The 19,644-nt window shown below is 41.7% G+C and overlaps 1 protein-coding gene across 2 annotated transcripts in view; it reads right to left on the bottom strand.

Annotated features, from left to right (window-relative positions):
* prdm10 (PR domain containing 10) overlaps positions 1 to 19,644 on the bottom strand; it is a 153,299-nt gene that overhangs the window by 66,710 nt on the left and 66,945 nt on the right. For both annotated transcript variants that reach the window (XM_052040007.1, XM_052040008.1), the window contains exons 12-13: positions 13,304 to 13,483; positions 3,719 to 4,066 (exon numbers count right to left, since the gene is read on the bottom strand). In XM_052040007.1, the coding sequence (XP_051895967.1) occupies positions 3,719 to 4,066; positions 13,304 to 13,483 (528 nt within the window). The remainder of the gene's footprint in view (positions 1 to 3,718; positions 4,067 to 13,303; positions 13,484 to 19,644) is intronic.

Here is a 19,644-nt window from a genome sequence, read left to right as displayed (position 1 = left end):
CATTACAGCCAATGGATCAGATCAAAGCTCTGCAGTCCTACCATATCTAACCATGAATAGTGAACAATTAAATAGCAACAGGAGGCAGCAGCTCCAGGAATATGGTGGGGCCCAGCATGCGAGTACTCAAGACCTTGACAACATTCTTCAACTGATGTGTCAAGTAACATTGGTGCCACTGAAGCAGTGAGCAATGACCATTTCCAACCACCTTCTTCTGATAATCAAATAGAGCTGCTATCACCAAATTCCCGACCATCAACATGCTTGGGCCACCATAGACAGGAAACTCAACTAGACCAGTCAGAAAAATAGTATGGCTACAAGAGCAGGTCAGAGGTTGGGGTGAATGACTCATTTCCTGTCAGATCACTACCTCCAATTTCTGAATTCTCTCCCCATTTCAAAAATAGTCTACACCTTTATTCTTCCTACCAAGGGTGCATAACCCCACACTTCCCTACGCAGTATTCCATCTGCCACTTCTTTGCCCACTCTCCCAACCTGTCCAAGTCCTTCCGCAGAATCCCTGGCTCCGCAACACTACCTGTCCCTCCACCTACCTTGGTATTGTCTGCAAACTTGGCCACAAAGCCATCAGTTCCCTCATCCAGATCCTTAACATACCATGTGAAATGTTGTGGTCCCAACACTGACCCTGCAGATCTCCACTGGTCACTGTCAGCCATCCTGAAAAGGACCCCTTCATCCCCACCCTCTGCCTTTTGTCAGTCAGCCAATCTTCTAACCATGCCTGTACCTTGCCTCCAACACCATGGGCTCTTATTTAGCAGCCTTGGTTGGTATCAGTCTGCATTGAGACTAGGTCTATGGAGCCTTGGGTTAAGATCACAGACTTCTCCACCGTGATTCCCATCCAGAGCAAATGATGCAGTCCATGCTCACCACCACCCTTGACTGATAAGTTGAGAAGGCCACAAACCAAGAAACAATAAGGCCACAGAAGCAGAAGATAACATTCTAAAACTTTCCAGGGAGGAAATCACAAATTCGCAGCATTACCTTCCACTTCTTGGAAACAGAGGACGTGCCTCAGGACCTCAGAAAACCAAGAATTGTGAACATCTTCAAGAAAAGAGACAAAATTGTGCTATCGAGAGAGGGGGTTTCCTGCTAACAGTTACAGAGAAAATCATTGCCAGATTCTCCTCAACCCCCTCCTCTCAATGATCGAGGAACTACACTCCACATCGCACTGTGGATTCTGACATCTGGAGGCACAATGGACATCCTTCACGTGAAATGCAGGAGCAGCATCAACTTTTTTTTTTCCAAAACTTCAAGCTTTTGACTCCATCAGTCTGCAACTTAGAAATCCCTTGCCACCATAGTCTGCTACCTCTTACCCACAACACTGAAAAGCCCTGGAGGAAAGCTTGGGCAGAAGACATGATTACAAAGATAAAAGCATGCTATCTGATCCAAGCACTCAGCTTCAACCTGCCACAGTGGACAACTCTAAGCAGGGTAAAAGTCTGATCCTTGAGATAAAGAGCTGCAAATGCTGAAAATCCAAAATAAAGAGAAAATACTGGAAGTACTCAGCAGGGCAGACAGGATCTGTGGAGAAAGAAATAGTTTACATTAACCACTGACCTGAAATATTATCTCTATTTCTCTCTCGCAAGTACTGCAGATTTTTTTTTCCAGTATTTTGTGTTGTTATTTAAGATCTGGTCATAGCCAAAACTGCTACCTAATGCACAAGGTGCATCTTAAAATTTCACCTTACTACAAACTATAGGGCAGGCAGGAATATTCTGTCCATGACACTTCAGCCAAACATCCTGGGGTTACATTTTCTCTGTGGCAGAACACTGAACTGATTAGGGAACTTGACATTAAGACTGTGATGGTAATTATTGCTCCTCTAGTCAAAGTAGAAGACTCCACTCCCAAAGGCCTTTTACCTCCCACATTCCCCCTACGAGGCAAAACAGATGATTCAGGAACATTATTTCATCTTTCTCCTGAGTACTCTGTATCAATTTTCGTCACTGTAAATTGCAGAGAGGGGTGCAGACCTTTGACAGAAAGAATACAGACAATACAGATTCAATGCAAGAGTTCTAAAGGGTGTACAGAACAAAGGGACTTGCATACAAATGTACACGTACCTTGAAAGTGGCAGAGCAAGTCGAGAGAATAATTTGTAAAATGTATGGGATCCAGGGGTTCATAAACAGGCCTAAAGTACAAAATCAGGGACATAATGGTGAACCTGTCCAAAGCACTGGTTACACCATAACTGGAATACTGCATCCAATTCTAGGAGCCACACTTCAGAAAGAATATAAAGATCCAAGCAAGGTGCAGAAAATATTTCTTGGAGTGGATGAGGGATTTCAGCCATGAGAAGAGAATGAAGCAGGTAGTTTGAGCAGAGTGGTCATGCAATGATGGAGGTGTACACAGTCGTGTCTGCTTCAGGTAGGGTACAGGGGATCAGGGGCACAGATTTAAAATTTGAGACAAAGGGTACATAGGGATACCAGGAAAAAGCTTTTATTAGACTCAGAGTAGTTGGTATATTGCACTCTCTGCCTGTCAGAGTAAACAGAGTCATTCATTTTCTTCAGGAAGGGAATTAGAGTGGCGATCGAGTTAGAATAATTTGTGGGGCTACAGAGAAAAAGTGAGGAAATAGGATTGACTAGAAGCTGGCAGAGATTTGATGGGCCAAATGGGCTCTTCCTGTGCCATAAAAATTCAGTTTTTAACTACTTTCTTAACCTCAGGGAAGCTGGGAGACGGAGCTGGATTTGTTGGTGTTCAGGATGACCAGAGGTGATGAACCAGGCAGTTTTTGACCTGGTTCACCACTGTCTTCATTCCCACTCCCCACCAACTTATCTTACCTTTTCCTTGTTTGTCATTTTCATTCACCTTCACTGTTTATTCATGTATGTTCTTTGTCTGTCCTTCCACCTTCTCCCTGAGACAATTTCATATTTTTTCCTATTTTCATTAGGCAGCAATCACTCTAATTAGTCTGCAATTCTCTTTTCTCTCTGCAGAGAAACTTCTCACTTCACCACAAAATATCCTTTGATTTCCAGCTCCAATGGAAAGTTCACAGTTCAAATGCCAACAAAAGGGCATAGCTGCCTGAGGTAACATCACACCACACCGAGTGTGTTCAGGAGATGCTTCTGTTCAGATTTCGTAGCATTGCGAGAACGAAGTGATATAGTGTAAAAATTTCATTGCATAGTTTGTTGTAGCGCAGGAGTCTTTGCCAAAGAGAATGGTTGGGATATTCAGTAATTTAAGAAAAAAAAATGCCTTGCTTAATGTCATAGCACAACACTGAAACAGGCCCTTCAGCCCAACTTGTCCAGACCAACTCAGTTGCCTAACTGAGCCAGTCTCATTTGCCTGCGTTTGGCCCATATCCCTCTCAACCTTTCCTATGCATTTACCTGCCCAAGTCTCTTTTAAATGTCATAATTGATCCCAACTCTACCACTTCCACTGGCAGATCATTCCATATACACAATCACCCTCTCAATGTATTGAAAGATATCGAGTTATGGGAAGAACGAGGAGGGCAGTGGGATTAGTTTGGATTGTTCTAGGATAGAGCAAGCAACACAACCATTTGCAAAATCAGAAACCCCAACAGATTTGATAAGTACAGGCATTAAAGTCATAAAGACCTGCATTGACTTTCAAAAGGTCTGAAACAGACACTCACCTGAATGAAGTCTGGAAATTGTTTTTTACAGGAGGGACAGGTGAAACAGCCATTAGTAACATGAACTGCGACATGTTCTTTGAGGAGATCCAGTCTATCAAAAGATTCTGTGCAGAAAATACAGGAGTATGTTTTCTGATCAGAGTGGAATTTCATGTGTGAATCGAGAGCTGAACTGTTTATGAAGCCTTTGTTACAGATATCACAGGTCAGTGGGTAGTTGCCCTCCCGCCCATGGAAATGCAGGTGCTGATCCAACTTCTCTTTCTCCCGAAATGCTTTCCCACAGTGAAGACATTTAAATGGTCGAAAAGTTTTACGTATAAAGAGATGATGTAGAGCAGCATTCTAAAGAAAAAAAGAGAAGGGTATTTATATGTATACATTCATTTTAAATATGAAATTCTTATCACCTGCTAGAACCCAGTAGAATCCTACAAGGACATGCCTGTTATTGAAAAATAAAAAAAAACTACAGGTGCTGGAAATCTGAAATAAGAATCGGAAAATGCTGGAAAAACTCAGCAGTTCAGGCAGAATCTGTGGACAGAGAAGCAGAGTTAGTGTTTTGTTTCTAGTAAGATGACATTATCCAAAAGTTTCTCCTTCCACAGAAGCTGCCTGACCAACTTGGTATTCCCTGCATTTTCTGTTTTTATTCTAGCCTGTTATTTTCATTAAGGTATAAATCACTGAACATCAAATGATTGACAATGACTATGCCAGCAGTAAAAATGTTTTACTTTGATCTTCCTTTGTAGCTCAACATCACACAACCATTTCATTTCACAAAACAAAGAAAATACTGCGAGACTCATTTTTGTTCCCACTATCAGTAAGAATAACGCAAGCAGAATATTGATTACAATTCAGGCTAGAAGCAAAACATGGTCTAGAGACCGTCCATGGAGTGAGGTACCTGCTTTGTATGACCATTGTTTATGCTCAGAATTGATATAAGAGTCTCTGAATAAAATAGTACTTCCAGTGAAAAGACAAATGCAATCACAGTTAAAACTAGAGAACCCAAACAGAGTTACGAAGCTATACAGTAAAGAAACAGACCCTTCGGCCCACTGTGTCCATGCCGACCACCATGCCCATCTATACTCATCCCAATTGTCAGCATTGATTCCATAGCTCTCTATGGCTTGCTCTTTCGAATACTTGTTTAGATGCCTCTTAAAAGTTGTTACTAATCAATTAAAACAAAATGCAACACAAATTTAGACAAAACAAAAACCAGAATGATTTTATGCTGCTGTTGCTGTGTCCTTATCCTAACTCAATCATCAGTAACGAACAAAACTTACCAGAACCAAAACCCAACTATATTTCACACACCAGACAGGAACTCCTGACAATAACACATTATCATTGCAATTTCAGAAACTATAAATTTGACCTCAGACTCGGTGAACTTCCAAATTAATGAAGATATGCAGGTGTCGGGTAATCTCACACACGACTTTATCCCAGCACCAAATGACAAACCATTTGAGGCATTTTTTTTTCAGGATATATTCCAGCCAGACTGAGAAGCAAGTGACTGTGGCCAGAGGTAGACCTAATGGAATAACCCACTGCTACGTAAACGGTGTTTGTTCAAAAATGAATCAGAACAGATGTGACAGGCTGAGGTTCCAACCACACAACTCAAAATCAAATTCAACAACTCAGGCACCATTTGACAGTAGGACAAGGATAAACCCAAACGTTCTCCAACCAAACAAAATATGAAAGCCATCATGACCAGTTTGCATCAAAGCTCCATCACACTCTGCAACTATTTGTTTAGGTATCACCAGACAACAAGTAACCGCCTCAATCCAGTTTGCTTTCAAGTTTAACTTCAAACCTATATACCATTCATCAGCACAGCCATTTCATTTCACCTCTGTGCTGTGGCCCATTCCACGTGCATCAACATTGAGGCTAAAACAAGAAACTACAGATCATGGAAATCTGAATTAAAAGCAGAACTTACTCTCTCTCTCTCTCTCTCTCTCTCTCTCTCTACTATCCTCTTTTTTTCTTTGTACTTGTACTCTGGACAAATCAGCTATGATCACTAAGCTTTCATTACCCTCTCCAGCACCATCTCTCAGTATCCACTATCAAAGACATTCCTTCTGATCTTGCCACCATTCTCCCTTCTCTGCAACCTAAAATACGCCCACGTCTATCTTTTACCACTTCTGATGAAAGATCATCAACCTGAAACATTAGCCGTTTGTTTCCACAGATGCTGCTTGACTTGCTGAGTATTTCCACGCTTTGAAATTTTGATCACATTTTTGTAATCTCACAACACCATCAAGTTCTTAACTTGGCTCAGCGATTATACTTGCTTCACTAAATCAGAAAACCACGGGTACCCAGACTCTGCACGTACTTTTGGCTGATTCTTAAATGTATAACAAGAAACCCGCCTTCTGAATGAGACATTAAACCAAGGCCCCACCCACCCACCCTTCAGGTATCTTGGCCAAGATTTAACTTCAACTATCACCATCCAAAGAGATTGGTCATTTATCTCATTGCTATTTAAGGGGTTTTACCCATGAGAATTTTGGCTACTTTTCCAAACATTAGAGACCGCACTTCAGATTGACAGAATTGATTACGAAATGCAATGCAATATTCAGAAATCATGAAAGGAATACTACAAATGCAAATATTTTCTTGCACTATTTTACATATTGCCCTTCAACCCTCGAATTCACCTTCTCTGCCCTCCAATTCTTTGAGCAACTAACATATTTTCTAATCCTTCGCAAGAGATAAATTTATCAATATGCGCTAAAAACCACTGAAACATTTGCCATAAAAGGGAGTTACATCCCAGAAAATTCAACCAGAGCAATCACACCATTAAGACATTTGTGATATGCACAGTGGTTCTCAGTGTATCTTTTAAAGGAAAACATCAAGCACTTCCACTTGTAGCTACTGAAGATGGCCCTCAGATGGAATTCTCTGAGCCCAGTCTGAAATATGGCCGAACCAGACATACAGGTGGCTCAAGGTCCCATACCAAGCAGCTTGTTCTTCATTTACCACTGTAACAGATTGGGAGCTCCAACAGATCATCTGAGTTACACCCTTTCCAGTTTAACCACATCCTTCCAAAAACAGGGTGACCAAAACCGCACACAGTGCTCCAAGTGCAACCTCACCAACGACTTACACAACTGCAACATAATGTCCCAACTACTATACTTAATGCCCTGACTGAAGGCCAGCGTGCTAAACACCTTTTTCACCACCCTGTCTACCTGTGATGCTGCTTTCAACAAACTATGTACTCCTAGGTCGCTCTGTTCCATTATACTCCCTAGTGCCCTACCATTTATAGGTCTGACTTTCCAAAATGCATAGCAATCCATTTGACAATTCAATCATGAAACTGGCCAGTTTGAAAGGGATGTGGGAAAGAGGGCTGGTACAAAAAAATGAAGATTAAGGCTAGAGGATAAATTCCCAATATGAGCTGGTTAGGTCATATGCCTGGTTTCCATGTATAATTTCTAATGTAATGTCATAGAGCAATACAGCACGGATACAGGCCCTTCGGACCAACCTGTCCATGCCGACCACTGTGCTCACCCAACTTGTCCCAATCTCGTGTTCAGCCTGCATCCCTCTAAGCCCTCTCCCGATACTTACCAGTCCAAGTGCTCCTTAAATGATACTATTGTACCTGCCTCAACCACTTTCCCTGGCAGCTCGTTCCATATACTCACCACCCTCTGCATGGAAACAGTTGCCCTTAGATCCAGTTTAAATCTTCCCCTCTCACCCTAAACCTCTGCCCCCTAGTTTGGACTCCCCTACCCTGGGAAGAAGACTATTACCATCCACCTTATCTATGCCCCTCATAATTTTAAACGCCTCTAATAAGGTCGTCCCTCATTCTCCTATGTTTCAAGGAATAAAGACCCAGCCTGACCAACCCCTCCCCATAACTCAGGCCCTCTGGTCCTGGCAACATCCTCGTAAATCTTTTCTGCACTCCTTCCAGTTGAACCACGTCCTTCCTATTACAGGGTGACCAAAACACACACACTATTCCAAGTGCGGCTTATACAACTGCAACATAACAGCGTACAAGTCCTACGCTGGTTTGACTTTCCGAAATGCATCACCTCACAGTTATCTGTATTGAAATCCATTTGCCACTCCTCAGCCCACTTCGTAAACTGATGAAGATCCCCCTGTAATCTACGATAACCTTCTTCACTATCAACACCACCTAATTTCATGTTATCTGCAAACTTACTGATATAGCTTGATTGTTGACAATTAGTTTATTATTGTCACATGTACCATGATATGTTTTGCATGACATCCACATAGATTATTTCAAAACACAAGTACATTGAAGTAGTACAAAGGGAAAAGCAATAACAGAATGCAGAATATAGTGTCACAGTTACAGAGAAAGTGCACTGCAGGTAAACAATAAGGTGCAAAGACAACAAGAAGGTAGATTGTGAGGTCAAGTGATCCAACAATACAACAGGAAAATTGATGATTTGAGGTGGGGAAATGGGAATGGGTACAATCAAGGCCAAAACCTATTCTCTAGATTTCTCCACAAACAAAATACTGCAATGCAATCGTCAAGAGAATACAGCTGGAAAAGGAAGATCAGAGCCAAGCAACATTTGTGCCAATAGATATAAAAATATTCAAGAGCTTTACAAATTCTCTCAACAATCTCTGACAATTTTGGTCTCTGGTGAATATTTCAACTTTTATTTCTCACTCATCTCTCACAGAAATATGATGAAGAGAAAGTTGAAAATAACAGTTAAATCACTGGATTTAAAAGACATTTCCTTTGAAGTTCAACATGTCTTTTTTTTATGGTGGTGACACAGAATCACACAGCAAGGAAAAAGGCCTTTCAGCCCAACTTGTCTGCACTGCCCAGTGGGCACCCATCCATATTAGTCCCATTGCCCAGCACTTGGTCCATAACCCTCTATGCCTAAATTCAAGTGCTCATCTGGACACTTCTTAAATGCTGTCAGCAACCCAGCTTCCACCACTCTCTCCGGCAGTGCATTCCAGGTACTCACTACTCTTGAGGGGAAGAAGGTCACCCTTAGATCCCCTCTACATTGCTTCCCCCTTACCCCAAGTCTGTGTGTTCTAGTTTTATCTACCTCAAATGGGGATATTTGTCCTACAGTCTACCCTATCTACCCCCCTCATAATTCTAAGTAACTCTATCATGTCCCCCTGTATACTCCTCTACTCCAGGGAGAACAGACTCAGCATCTCCAGTCTCTCCTCAGAAATGAAATGCTCCATCCCAGGCAACAGCCTGGTGAATCTCCTCCACGTTATCACATCCTTCCTATCGTGTGGTGACCAGAACTACACACAGTATTCTGGCGCACGTCTGACCAAGGTTTTATAAAGTTGGAGCATAACCTACTTACTTCTGACTAAAGAAGGCCAGTGTATCGTTTGCCTTCCTGACCACATTATCTACCTACATTGTCACCTTCAAAGATCTATGGACTTGTACTCCAAAGCCTCTCTGTTCCTCAATACTCGCCAAGATCTAACCATTGATGGTCAATGTCTTAGCCTCATTACTGCTCCCAAATGCACCACCCCACATTGTCTGGATTAAACTCCATCTGCCATTTTTCAGCCCATTTTGCCAACACACTGATATCTGCTTTTCCAAGTGATCACTAATCCTCATGTCAGGCTCACAGATCTATAGCTACAAGGCTTTTCTCTGCTGTTTTTCTTCTAAATGGGGACCATGTTTGCTGCCCTCCAGTTATCTGGTACCTCACTTATGTCCTGCAAATATTAAAAAATCTCCAGCCAGAGCCTCAGCAATCTCTTCCCTGGTCTCCCAAAGCAGCCCGGGATAAATCCCATTCAGTCCTGGGGATTTATCCACCTTTAAGCCCACTGAGGCATCACATACCTCCTCTTTATTTATGGAGACCTGCACGAGACTTTCCCTTTCCCCTTCCCCTTCACTGAACTCTCCAACAACAAGGTCTGTTTCCCTTGTGAATACCTATGAAAAGGATACATTAAGGAGCCCACCTTTACCTTCTGGCTCCACACACAGATTGCCTATATTGTCCCTAATGGGCCCTACTTTTTCCCCTGCTTATTCTTTTCCCCTATTATTTAGTAAATAGAACACTTTACCTTAATCCTGTCTGCCAGTGATATTTTGTAACCCCTCTAAGCCTTCCTAATTTCTTTTTTTTTAAAGAGCCTTCCTACACTTTTTACACCCTTGACAGGCCTCCCCACCATTCGTTCCCTTTACCTGTCATACGCTTCCTTTTTCTCTTTATCCAACCCTCCAACGTCCTTGACATTCAGCATTCCCGATACTAGTTACCCCTACCTGTTACCCTGACAGGAACATGTTGGCCTTGAACTCTTTCTATTTCTCCATTGAATGCTTCCCACCATGCAGATGTAGACTTACCTGCAAGTAGACATGCCCAGTCTAACTTTGCCAGGTCCTCCCTTATGTTAATGACAATTGCCTTCCCTCATGTTAATGACAATTGCCTTCCCTCAGATTAAGACCTTTATTACTGGACACGCATCAGTATAAACTGTACAATGCATCAGTGCTGCAACGGCAATTTACCCAACTCTTAACTGCAACTGTTCCTTGTTTATTTTGAAACATAAACATCTTCTTCAGCATTCATATCAAATAATTGGAGGACAATTTAACTACATCTCATCTGTGAAGCTTAATATATTAACATTAAAGTGGGTGGCCCACTTGTATGTTTTCTGTAGATGTGTCCTTGTTTGTCATTCCATTTCTAATGAAGCATCAACTACTCAAAAATTACATGAAACTAAAAAGTGAAGATGGCAAAACACAAGGAAGATTAACTAATGCAGACAACGTGAAGAGCCACAAGGTTAAACCCCAGTCCAAGGGTTTGATTTCCGAGGAAATACAAAAAAATCTGGTGCCGGTTAGTCTTAATTAAGTGGGTTTGGGAACATGGTCTTCAAACACACAAGGACATAAGCAGTGCAGAAAAAGCACACCTATTCAAAATTAAATTGTAACAGACTGAAACCAGTAAGTGACAAATTTAGGACAGATATCAGAAAGTTTTTTTTGGTGATCAACAGCATGAATTCTGCTTTCAATATCTGAAATGAAGAGAAAGGAGGAGGTAGCAACCAAGAGGTAATGATTCCGAAACAGACCCATACTGCGGGTGGTAGAACTGAAGTCAATCCAACTGTTCATACTACTTATGTAGTAACCAAGATAATGCAAGAATATCCAATGATTTAAATAAGCATCTGCATTATGAACACACACACACACACACACACACACACACACACACAGGTAAAGGCATGACTCAGTAGCCCATTTTAATTGGGAGTTGAATCACTCAATGCTGGGGCACCAAGTGGAAGTGGAATACAACACAAGCATACATCACCAAGTTCTCACAAGCAAACAGCTACACCATGGTGCTCCCAACATGCTTAGACTAAGGAAAAACCCACCTGGAAATCCACCTGTGAAGCATATGGAAAGAGAAAATACTGATAAAGTTAAATACCACAACCAAAACTGCCACTCATTCACTTAACAAACAACTTCAATCGAACAGCATTTCAATTAAATGCAGATTCCTTGCGAAAATTAAGCAAAAGAAGATTAATGGCAACACGATGAGGTATATTGAAGGGATATTTAGCTAACTTTTACATCATATATCCCACAAGCATTGTATTCAGCTTTTAACCCGAAGAGAGCATAATAAGTCTTTGGCAGATATTAGAATTGGGAATGGAGATATCAATTCCTTAACATTAGCACAACCTGTTGCAAGATCAGACTTGGGATTGATGCAGAATCAGATTCCTCAGGCATCAAAAATAAGGAAAACTGCAAATGCTGGAAATCAAAAATATAAACAGAAAATGACAAAGGGTCTTCAACCTGAAATGTTAGCTGTGTTTCTCTGCCCATACACGCAGCCTGACCTGCCGAGCCTTTCCAGTATTTCCAATTTTTTCGTATTAAATCCTTGAGCAAGTTTTACACAAGTAACATTGTGAGCTCTCATTTAAGAGCATAAATTGTCATTTATCAAATGGATAATATTTATATATTATCCATTGATCCACCAACTTACCATTAAAAGCAATTCTAACAATAAAATCATTTTAAAAAGTTTAGTTATTTTAGAAACCATAGAAACTACAGCATAGAAAAACAGGCCATTCAGCCTTCTAATCTGTGCCGAAACTCTGTTCTGCTGTCCCATTGTCCTGCACCCAGTCCATGACCCTGCAGACCTCTCCCATCCACGTATCTGTCCAATTTATTCTTAAAGCTTAAGGGTGAGCCCACATTTACCACGTCAGATGGCAGCTCGCTCTACACTCCCACCACTCTCTGAGTGAAGAAGTTCCCCCTAATGTTCCCCCAAAATCTTTGCCCTTTCACCTTAAAGCCATGTCCTCTCGTACTTATCTCTCCTAAGCTAGGTGGAAAGAGCCTACACGCATTTACTCTGTCTATATCCCCTCATAATTTTGTAAACCTCTATCAAATCTCCCCTCATTCTTCTATGCTCCAAGGAATAAAGTCCTAACCTATTCAATCTTTCCCTGTAACTCAACTCCTGAAGACCCAGCAACATTCTGGTAAATCTTCTCTGCACTCTTTCAATCTTACTGATATCCTTCCTATAGTTAGGTGACCAGAACTGCACACAATACTCCAAATTTGAACAAGTACCAACAGAACTACCAGTAATTATTGAATACAGCCTCTCAAATCTCATTTAAAATTAACTGGAAAGAGAAGTTTTGCTATGCACATTTTAGCAACTAAAAGTGAACAGATTTGATTTTGAATTTGAAATGTGCCCAAAAGCATTATATAATTTGAGTAATCTTGTAACTTTGAGTGTAGCTCTGCCCAAGAAGTTATTTGAAGGAGGGACGTTCATAGAATCATAGAACAGTACAGCACAATACAGGCCCTTTGGCCCACAATGTTGTGCTGACCTTTAAACCTCGCCTAAGACCATCTAACCCCTTCCTCCCACATATCCCTCTATTCTAAATTCCTCCATATGCTTATCTAGTAATCTCAAGAGGTAACCAAATTTCAGCAGGACTGCTCATGCTCTGGGAAATCCACCATCAAGTTAAATGAAGATCTGCAAGGACATATATTCTTCCTTGTGCCTTGGCTATAGTGTGCAGGGGTTCACCTGCAACCTGCCCAATATATCAATGCCGTGAAACATCAAGTAACCTTTCCTCAGGACAACCACCCAGGCAAAGAAGAGGGACATCGAGACCATGTCATCCAATCACTACATTCTTCATTTTTAACTCTTATTGGCACTTCCAGTGTATCATCCTTACTCCTCAGGTCCAAAATCCCATTGCCAATGGTTCCCTACCCAACTATCACATATGCAAACGAGATCTTTAATTTCATTCCTGTTCAAATTCTATCTACAATTCACAACAAAGTAACTTTTTTCTTAAAATTAAGGATCTGCAAGTGCTGTTGGTGATTACCCGAATGCGTTTGTTGCGCCGCATTTCCTCCCCAGGGCTTGTGGTTGTTGTGTTATTAGCGATACTCGAATCATTTTCTGGCTGCTCTGAGCTAATTGCAGTCTCTTCCTCTTGATCCATTCCATTGGCCACGGGTTCATCTGTGTCTTCGAAGCGCCGCTTCACAGTGAGCTGCAATGCCTGATAATGTTGAATAAAATTGGAAATGAACCAACACAAAGGCATTAATCAAAGCAGAATGCCAAGTTACATTTTGTTTTGCAATTTTGATCCTGGATAAAATACTTGCTCGCTTAGCAATTGGACTTTCATTGTTGGCATCAAATAGGTCCAAATCTTCCGAAGGCACTACTAAAATGTTGTGCAGGAGAAAGGATTGACAGAAAAATTTACCTCATTACTCACCAAGTTGTAAGGATTGCTACCACAGCTTCATACCAGACACTCCCAACATAATTGGTCATCACTGCTTTTCTCAAATCATCAGCATACAAACTTACAAAAATACTGCAAGTACTCTGCACCCTCAGCTGCTGTATTACAGGTATTAGCTGTGCTTGTATGAAGGCTGTGTATATATTCCCCACTTTTGGTCTTTGTACCATTTTCGGAAAAAGACACAGCTTTGCATTACTTAATGCAACCAAGCAGAGCCTGAAGAAGTGGACAAAGGTTGCAATGTTTCTGGGACTTTAATGAACCAAAAATGTGCCAGTAACTTGGACCTTGTGACACTATCTGATTAGTGTTTTAGAAGTGTTACGGGAATACTGTACTGACAGTAACATTTTCTCCAGAGGTCCTGAACAAAAAATTCTAACTTTTATCAAGTATCTTCAGTCATAAGCAGGAAAATTACTCCATCAAATGAGAAGATTTCCAAAACTGTTTGTGAATAGGTTTGAATTACCTGTGTATAATCCACTGACAGATCTCGGTTAAATACAGAACTTAAGTCAGGAGAAATGTGATTAAGAATAGTGAAACAATTTGGATAAGATTGTGTTCTTGTCTATGAATATTTTAAGAGAACTACCTTGATAAGTTGACCACGTCCTGGTATGTGGAGAGACGACAGAGAGAGACTTCTGTGTTCCTTTGAAGCAGGAGGTTGGCATCCATGAGATGATGCAAGAGATAAGATACTAAAATACCACTGTGAGTGTGCAAATATGATTAGCTACAAGTGAGACAACAACCATGTCGGTCTGCGTGATGAATTAGTGCTGAAGAACAGAACTCAGACATAAACAGTTGTCTAACAACAGCATACTGAGAAATGGTTAATGTGGTTCAGGGACACAGATTTCAAAAGCATTCAGGCAGAATTAAAACATGGATATTATGGAGACAATTCAAAGAGGGGAGTAGATGGATTTTAGGCAGGGACAGTTGAAGCTAAGGAGCGATAGTGATATGATGATTGCCAAAAGGATGGAAACATTTAGAAAGGAGCACTGAAAAAAACATTATGTCCATTTCTGCAATGCATCATTGTGTTTTTCCTTGCATATGCTGTTTAAAGCATTTAGTGGAGAAATTATGAAAGCAAGCATGTAACCTGTACATAGCTTAAGGATATCTTATCCTCAGGTGGAGAATATTAAGTGTTCATTACAAATCAATAATATGTTGAAAGGCAGATCATGGATTAATTAGGAGTACAGTTAGAAAGGTTGAGGCATTCATTGCACAAAAATATTAATAATATAGTAAAGGTATTGTGGTCGAGGAGGAAATTATATAAAGGTAGGAAGGACAAGGATGAAGAGACAGCATTCTTTCACTCTAAAGCATCATCGAATGTTTTTTTTAGTAGAATGTTAAAAGCAAAGTTTGTGCCCTGGCGCCACAGTTTTCTCTGAAGGAATAAATAACATGCTATGAAAGCAGGGATGTAGATAAAAGGAAAAAAGGGAGACCCCGCCTGTCGGTACCTTTCAGATAGATAAGACCATTGAGATAATTGAGTTGATGCCATCAGTGAAGTATTAGGTGGGGTTGTCTAGGATATACCAAGATCACTTGAGTGAAGGCAAAGATGAAAAAGAGGCATAACTGTATTAAGCAAATCAAAGAGAAATGGACTGAGATACCTGCTTGCTTGTAGGAGGTATCATTCATGAATTGAGGTAATTGGAAGTTTGGGAGGAACTCAGGAAAATTACAATCACCAGGGCAGTAGTACTGAGCAGGTTATTAGAACTATGCTCTGACAAGAATTTGGGTCCTAATGGACTTCATCCCAGGGTCTTTAAGGTGGCCAGTGAGCTGTTGCACTGATTCTATTACGTACATTCAGGAAAGGTTCCACTGGATTGCAAAATAGCAAATTTAATTCTTTTATTCAAAGAAAGAAGACAAAATGCAGAAAACTACAGGTCAGTTAGTTTAACATCCATCACAAGGAAAAAAGTACGATGCTATTAGTAAAGAGGTCATATCAGGGCACTTACAAAAGATGTAAGATAATGAGGCAAATCAGCATGGTTTTGGAAAAGGAAAATCACATTTGACCAATTTATTGAACTGTTTGAAGTAATGTGTGCTGTGGATAAAGGGGAACCGGTGACTGTAGATTTTCTCAACCCATTCAAAACGGTGCTGCAGGTCATGTTATTTTGACATAGCAAGTGGCCATTGTGTCTATCCACTCTAAGCAGCTCTCAGAACAATCAGCTTCCCCCTTTTATTTCCCTGGAACCTAACTTTAAGCAGTCAGGATCTAACCTGGACCCCAGGAGCTGTGAGACAGCTACCTTCAGCATGATTGTAGAAAATGGAAGCTTGTGGTGTAGAAGATGACATACTTGAGTGGATAGAAGATCGCATGCTGATAGAAAATGCAAAGTAGGCAGAATAGCTCTTTAAGGAAAAGTTAATGTTCTGGAAGCAGCTGAGAGAAGGTTTAACTATTTCACTGATGGCCAGGTTCTTAAGATGAGATAAGATTGGACAGGTTATCTTTGAAGAGTTAGAGATGACTTAATTGAAGTTTTCTTGACAGGGTAGATGTGGAGTAAATATTTCCTCATGTTGGAGAATCTAGAACTATGGGTTATTGTTTAAAAATAGAATTCACCCATTATTTTAATGCAAGAAGCCTGATGGGTAGGGCAGGTGACTCAGGGTATGGAGCTGCACATAGGATTGTGACATTATAGCCATTATAGAAACATGGTTTCAGGCATGGACAGGATTGGCAGCTCAATGCATGATTAAGATGCATGGCATCCAGTGACTTGGCCATTTGGATTCACAATTAGCTTCCCATGGAAGACAGAGGGTAGTGGTTGATGGGACTTATTCTGGCTGGAGGTCCATGACTAATGGTGTCTGTACTGGGACCTCAGCTGTTCATGATCTATATAAATGATATGAATGAAAATGTAGATGGGTGATTTAGAAAGTTCGTAGATGATACAAAGGTTGGTGGTGTTGTGGATGGTGTAGAAGGTTGCCAAAGGATACAGCAGGATATAAATTAGTTGTAGATTTGGGTGGAGAAATGACAGATGGGAGTTTAATCCAGCCAAATGTGAGGTGTTGCACTTTGGGAGATCAAATGTAAAGGGACAGTACACTGTTAACGGCAAGACCCTTAACAGTGTTGATGTACAGAGGGGTCTTGGAGTCCAAGTCCAGAGCTCCCTGAAAGTGGCTGCACAGGTTGATCGGGTGGTAAAGAAGGCGTATGGCTTGCTTGCCTTTATTAGTCGAGGCATTGAGTTCAAGAGTCAGGAAGTTAGATTGCAGCTTTATAAAACTCTGGTTAGGCCACATTTGGAGAACTGCATTCAATTCTGGTCACCCCATTATAGGAAGGATGTGGAGGCTTTGGAGAGGGTGCAGAAGAGGTTTACCAGGATGCTGCCTGGATTAGAGGGTTTCTGCTCTAAGGAGATGTTGGACAAACTAGGGTTGTTTTCTCTGGAGCAGCAGAGGCTGAGGAGAGACCGGATAGAGGTTTATAAGATTATGAGAGGCGTAGGTAGAGTAGACAGCTGGTATCTTTTTCCTAGGGTTGAAATGTCTAATACCAGAGGGCATGCATTTAAGGTGAGAGGGGGCAAGTTCAAAGGAGAGGTGCAGGGCAAGTTTTTTTTTACGCACAGAGAGTGGTGGGTGCCTGGAATGCGCTGCCAGGGGTGATGGTGGATACGGATACGATAGGTGTGTTCAAGAGGCTGTTAGATAGGCACATGAATGTGCAGAGAATGGAGGGATATGGACATTGTGTAGGCAGAAGGGATTAGTTTAGTTAGGCATTTAATTACTAGTTTAATTAGTTTGGCACCACAGCATGGACCGAAGGGCCTGTTCCTGTCCTGTACTGTTCTATGTTCTAATGTTTCAGGGTACAGATGCTTCTGGTGTGATTGAGATGGAGCTAAGAGAGGAGGGGAAATTGCACTGTTAATTAGAGAGGACACCACACAGCACCACAGAGGATATCCCAGGGGAACATCCAGTGAGGCCATATGGGGAGAACTTGGAAATAAAAAAAGGAGGGGTCACTTTGAAGGGATTATACTCTAGGCCCCCCAACAGTCAGTGTGAACTAGAGGAGCAAATATGTAGCACAATTGCAAATAGGAATAACAGGGCTGTAACAAGTCCTAAACTGGGGCAAGGCTAATTTCAATGGCATGAGACAGGGGCTTGCAAAGTTGACTGGGAGAGGCTGTTTGCAGGTAAAGGGACATCTGGCAAGTGGGAGTGAGAGAGGGAGAGTTCAGGGCCAGCATGTTCCTGTTAGAGCGAAGGGCAAGGCTAGAAGGATTAGAGAACCCTGGATAAGGAGGGATATTGAGGCTCTGGTCAGGAAAAAGGAGGCATATGTCAGGTAGAAGGCAGCTGGGATCAAGCAAATCCCTTGGTGTACAGGAGATGTAGGAGTACACTTGAGGAGGAAATTCGGAAGGCAAAAAGGGGACATGAGACATCCCTGACAAGTAAGGTAAAAGAGAATCCCAAAAGATTCTATACCTACATTAAGGACAAAAGGGTAACTAGGGAGAGAACAGATCCCATTTAGGATCAGTGTGGTCATCTATGTGTGGAGGCACAGGAGACAGGAGAGGTCTTAAATGAATACTTCTCATTTGTATTTACCATGGAGAAGGACATGGAACCGAGTTCAAGGAAGAAAACTGTGATATCCTGAAGCATATCAACATTACAAAGGAGGAGGTGCTATAGAGCTTTACAGCAGAGAAACAGGCTCTTCTGCTCAACTCGTCAATGCTGACTATGTTGCCCAGTGAGCTAGTCCCACCTGCCCATGTTTGGTCCATAGCCCTCTAAATCTCTCTTATCCATGTCCCTATCGAGATGACTTTTAAACGTTGCTAGTGTGCCTCCATTAACCACTATTTCTGGCAGCTCATTCCAAATCCGCACCACCCTTTACTTGAAGAAGCTGCCCCTGATGTCCCTCTTAAATCTCTCACCTCTGATCTTAAACCTATGCCCTCTTGTTTTTAGCACCCCCTCCCTGAGAAAAAGACTATGTGCTTTCACCCAGTCCCTGCCCCTCATGATCTTATAATCTTATAAATTCCAGGGAATAAAGTCTGATTCCACACAACCTCCCCTTGTAACTCAGGCCCCTAAGTCCAGGCAACATCCTGGTAAATCGTTTCTGCATTCTTTCCAGTTTAATAACATCTTTCTGATAACAGGGTGACCAAAACTGTACACAATACTCCAAGTGCAGCCTCACCAACATCTTATATAACTTCAGAATAACTTCCCAACTCCTATACTCAATGCCCCAACCAATGGCCAGCATGCCCAAGCCTTCTTCACCACTGTATCGACCTGAGACACTGCTTTCAGCGCACAAGCAGATCGATAATAACATCTCCTCCTCGCTACCAACACAGGAACACCTCAAGGATGCTTAGCCCACTATTCTACTCTCTCTACACTCACGACTGTGTGGTTAGGCACAGCTCAAACACCATCTATAAATTCACTGATGACACCACTGTTGTTGGCAGGATCTCAGATGGCGACGAGACGACGTACAGGAGTGAGATAGATCGGCTGGGTGAGTGGTGTCACAACAACAACCTCACACTCAATGTCAGCAAGACCAAGGAATTAATTGTGGACTTCAGGAAGGGGAAGTTAGGAGAACACACACCAGTCCTCATTGAGGGGTCAGCAGTGGAAAGGGTGAGCAGCTTCAAGTTCCTGGACGTCAACATCCTGGGCCCAACACCATGATGCAATCACGAAGAAGGCACGCCAGCGGCTCTACTTCATTAGGAGTTTGAGGAGATTTGGTATCTCACCAATGACTCTTGCAAATTTCTATAGATGTACAGTGGAGG

The sequence above is a fragment of the Pristis pectinata genome, chromosome 27, assembly GCF_009764475.1.
Source record: "Pristis pectinata isolate sPriPec2 chromosome 27, sPriPec2.1.pri, whole genome shotgun sequence".
Taxonomy (NCBI): Eukaryota; Metazoa; Chordata; class Chondrichthyes; order Rhinopristiformes; family Pristidae; genus Pristis; species Pristis pectinata.
The sequence above is the reverse complement of the archived record's forward strand: the minus strand, read 5'-3'. Positions and strand labels throughout refer to the sequence as shown.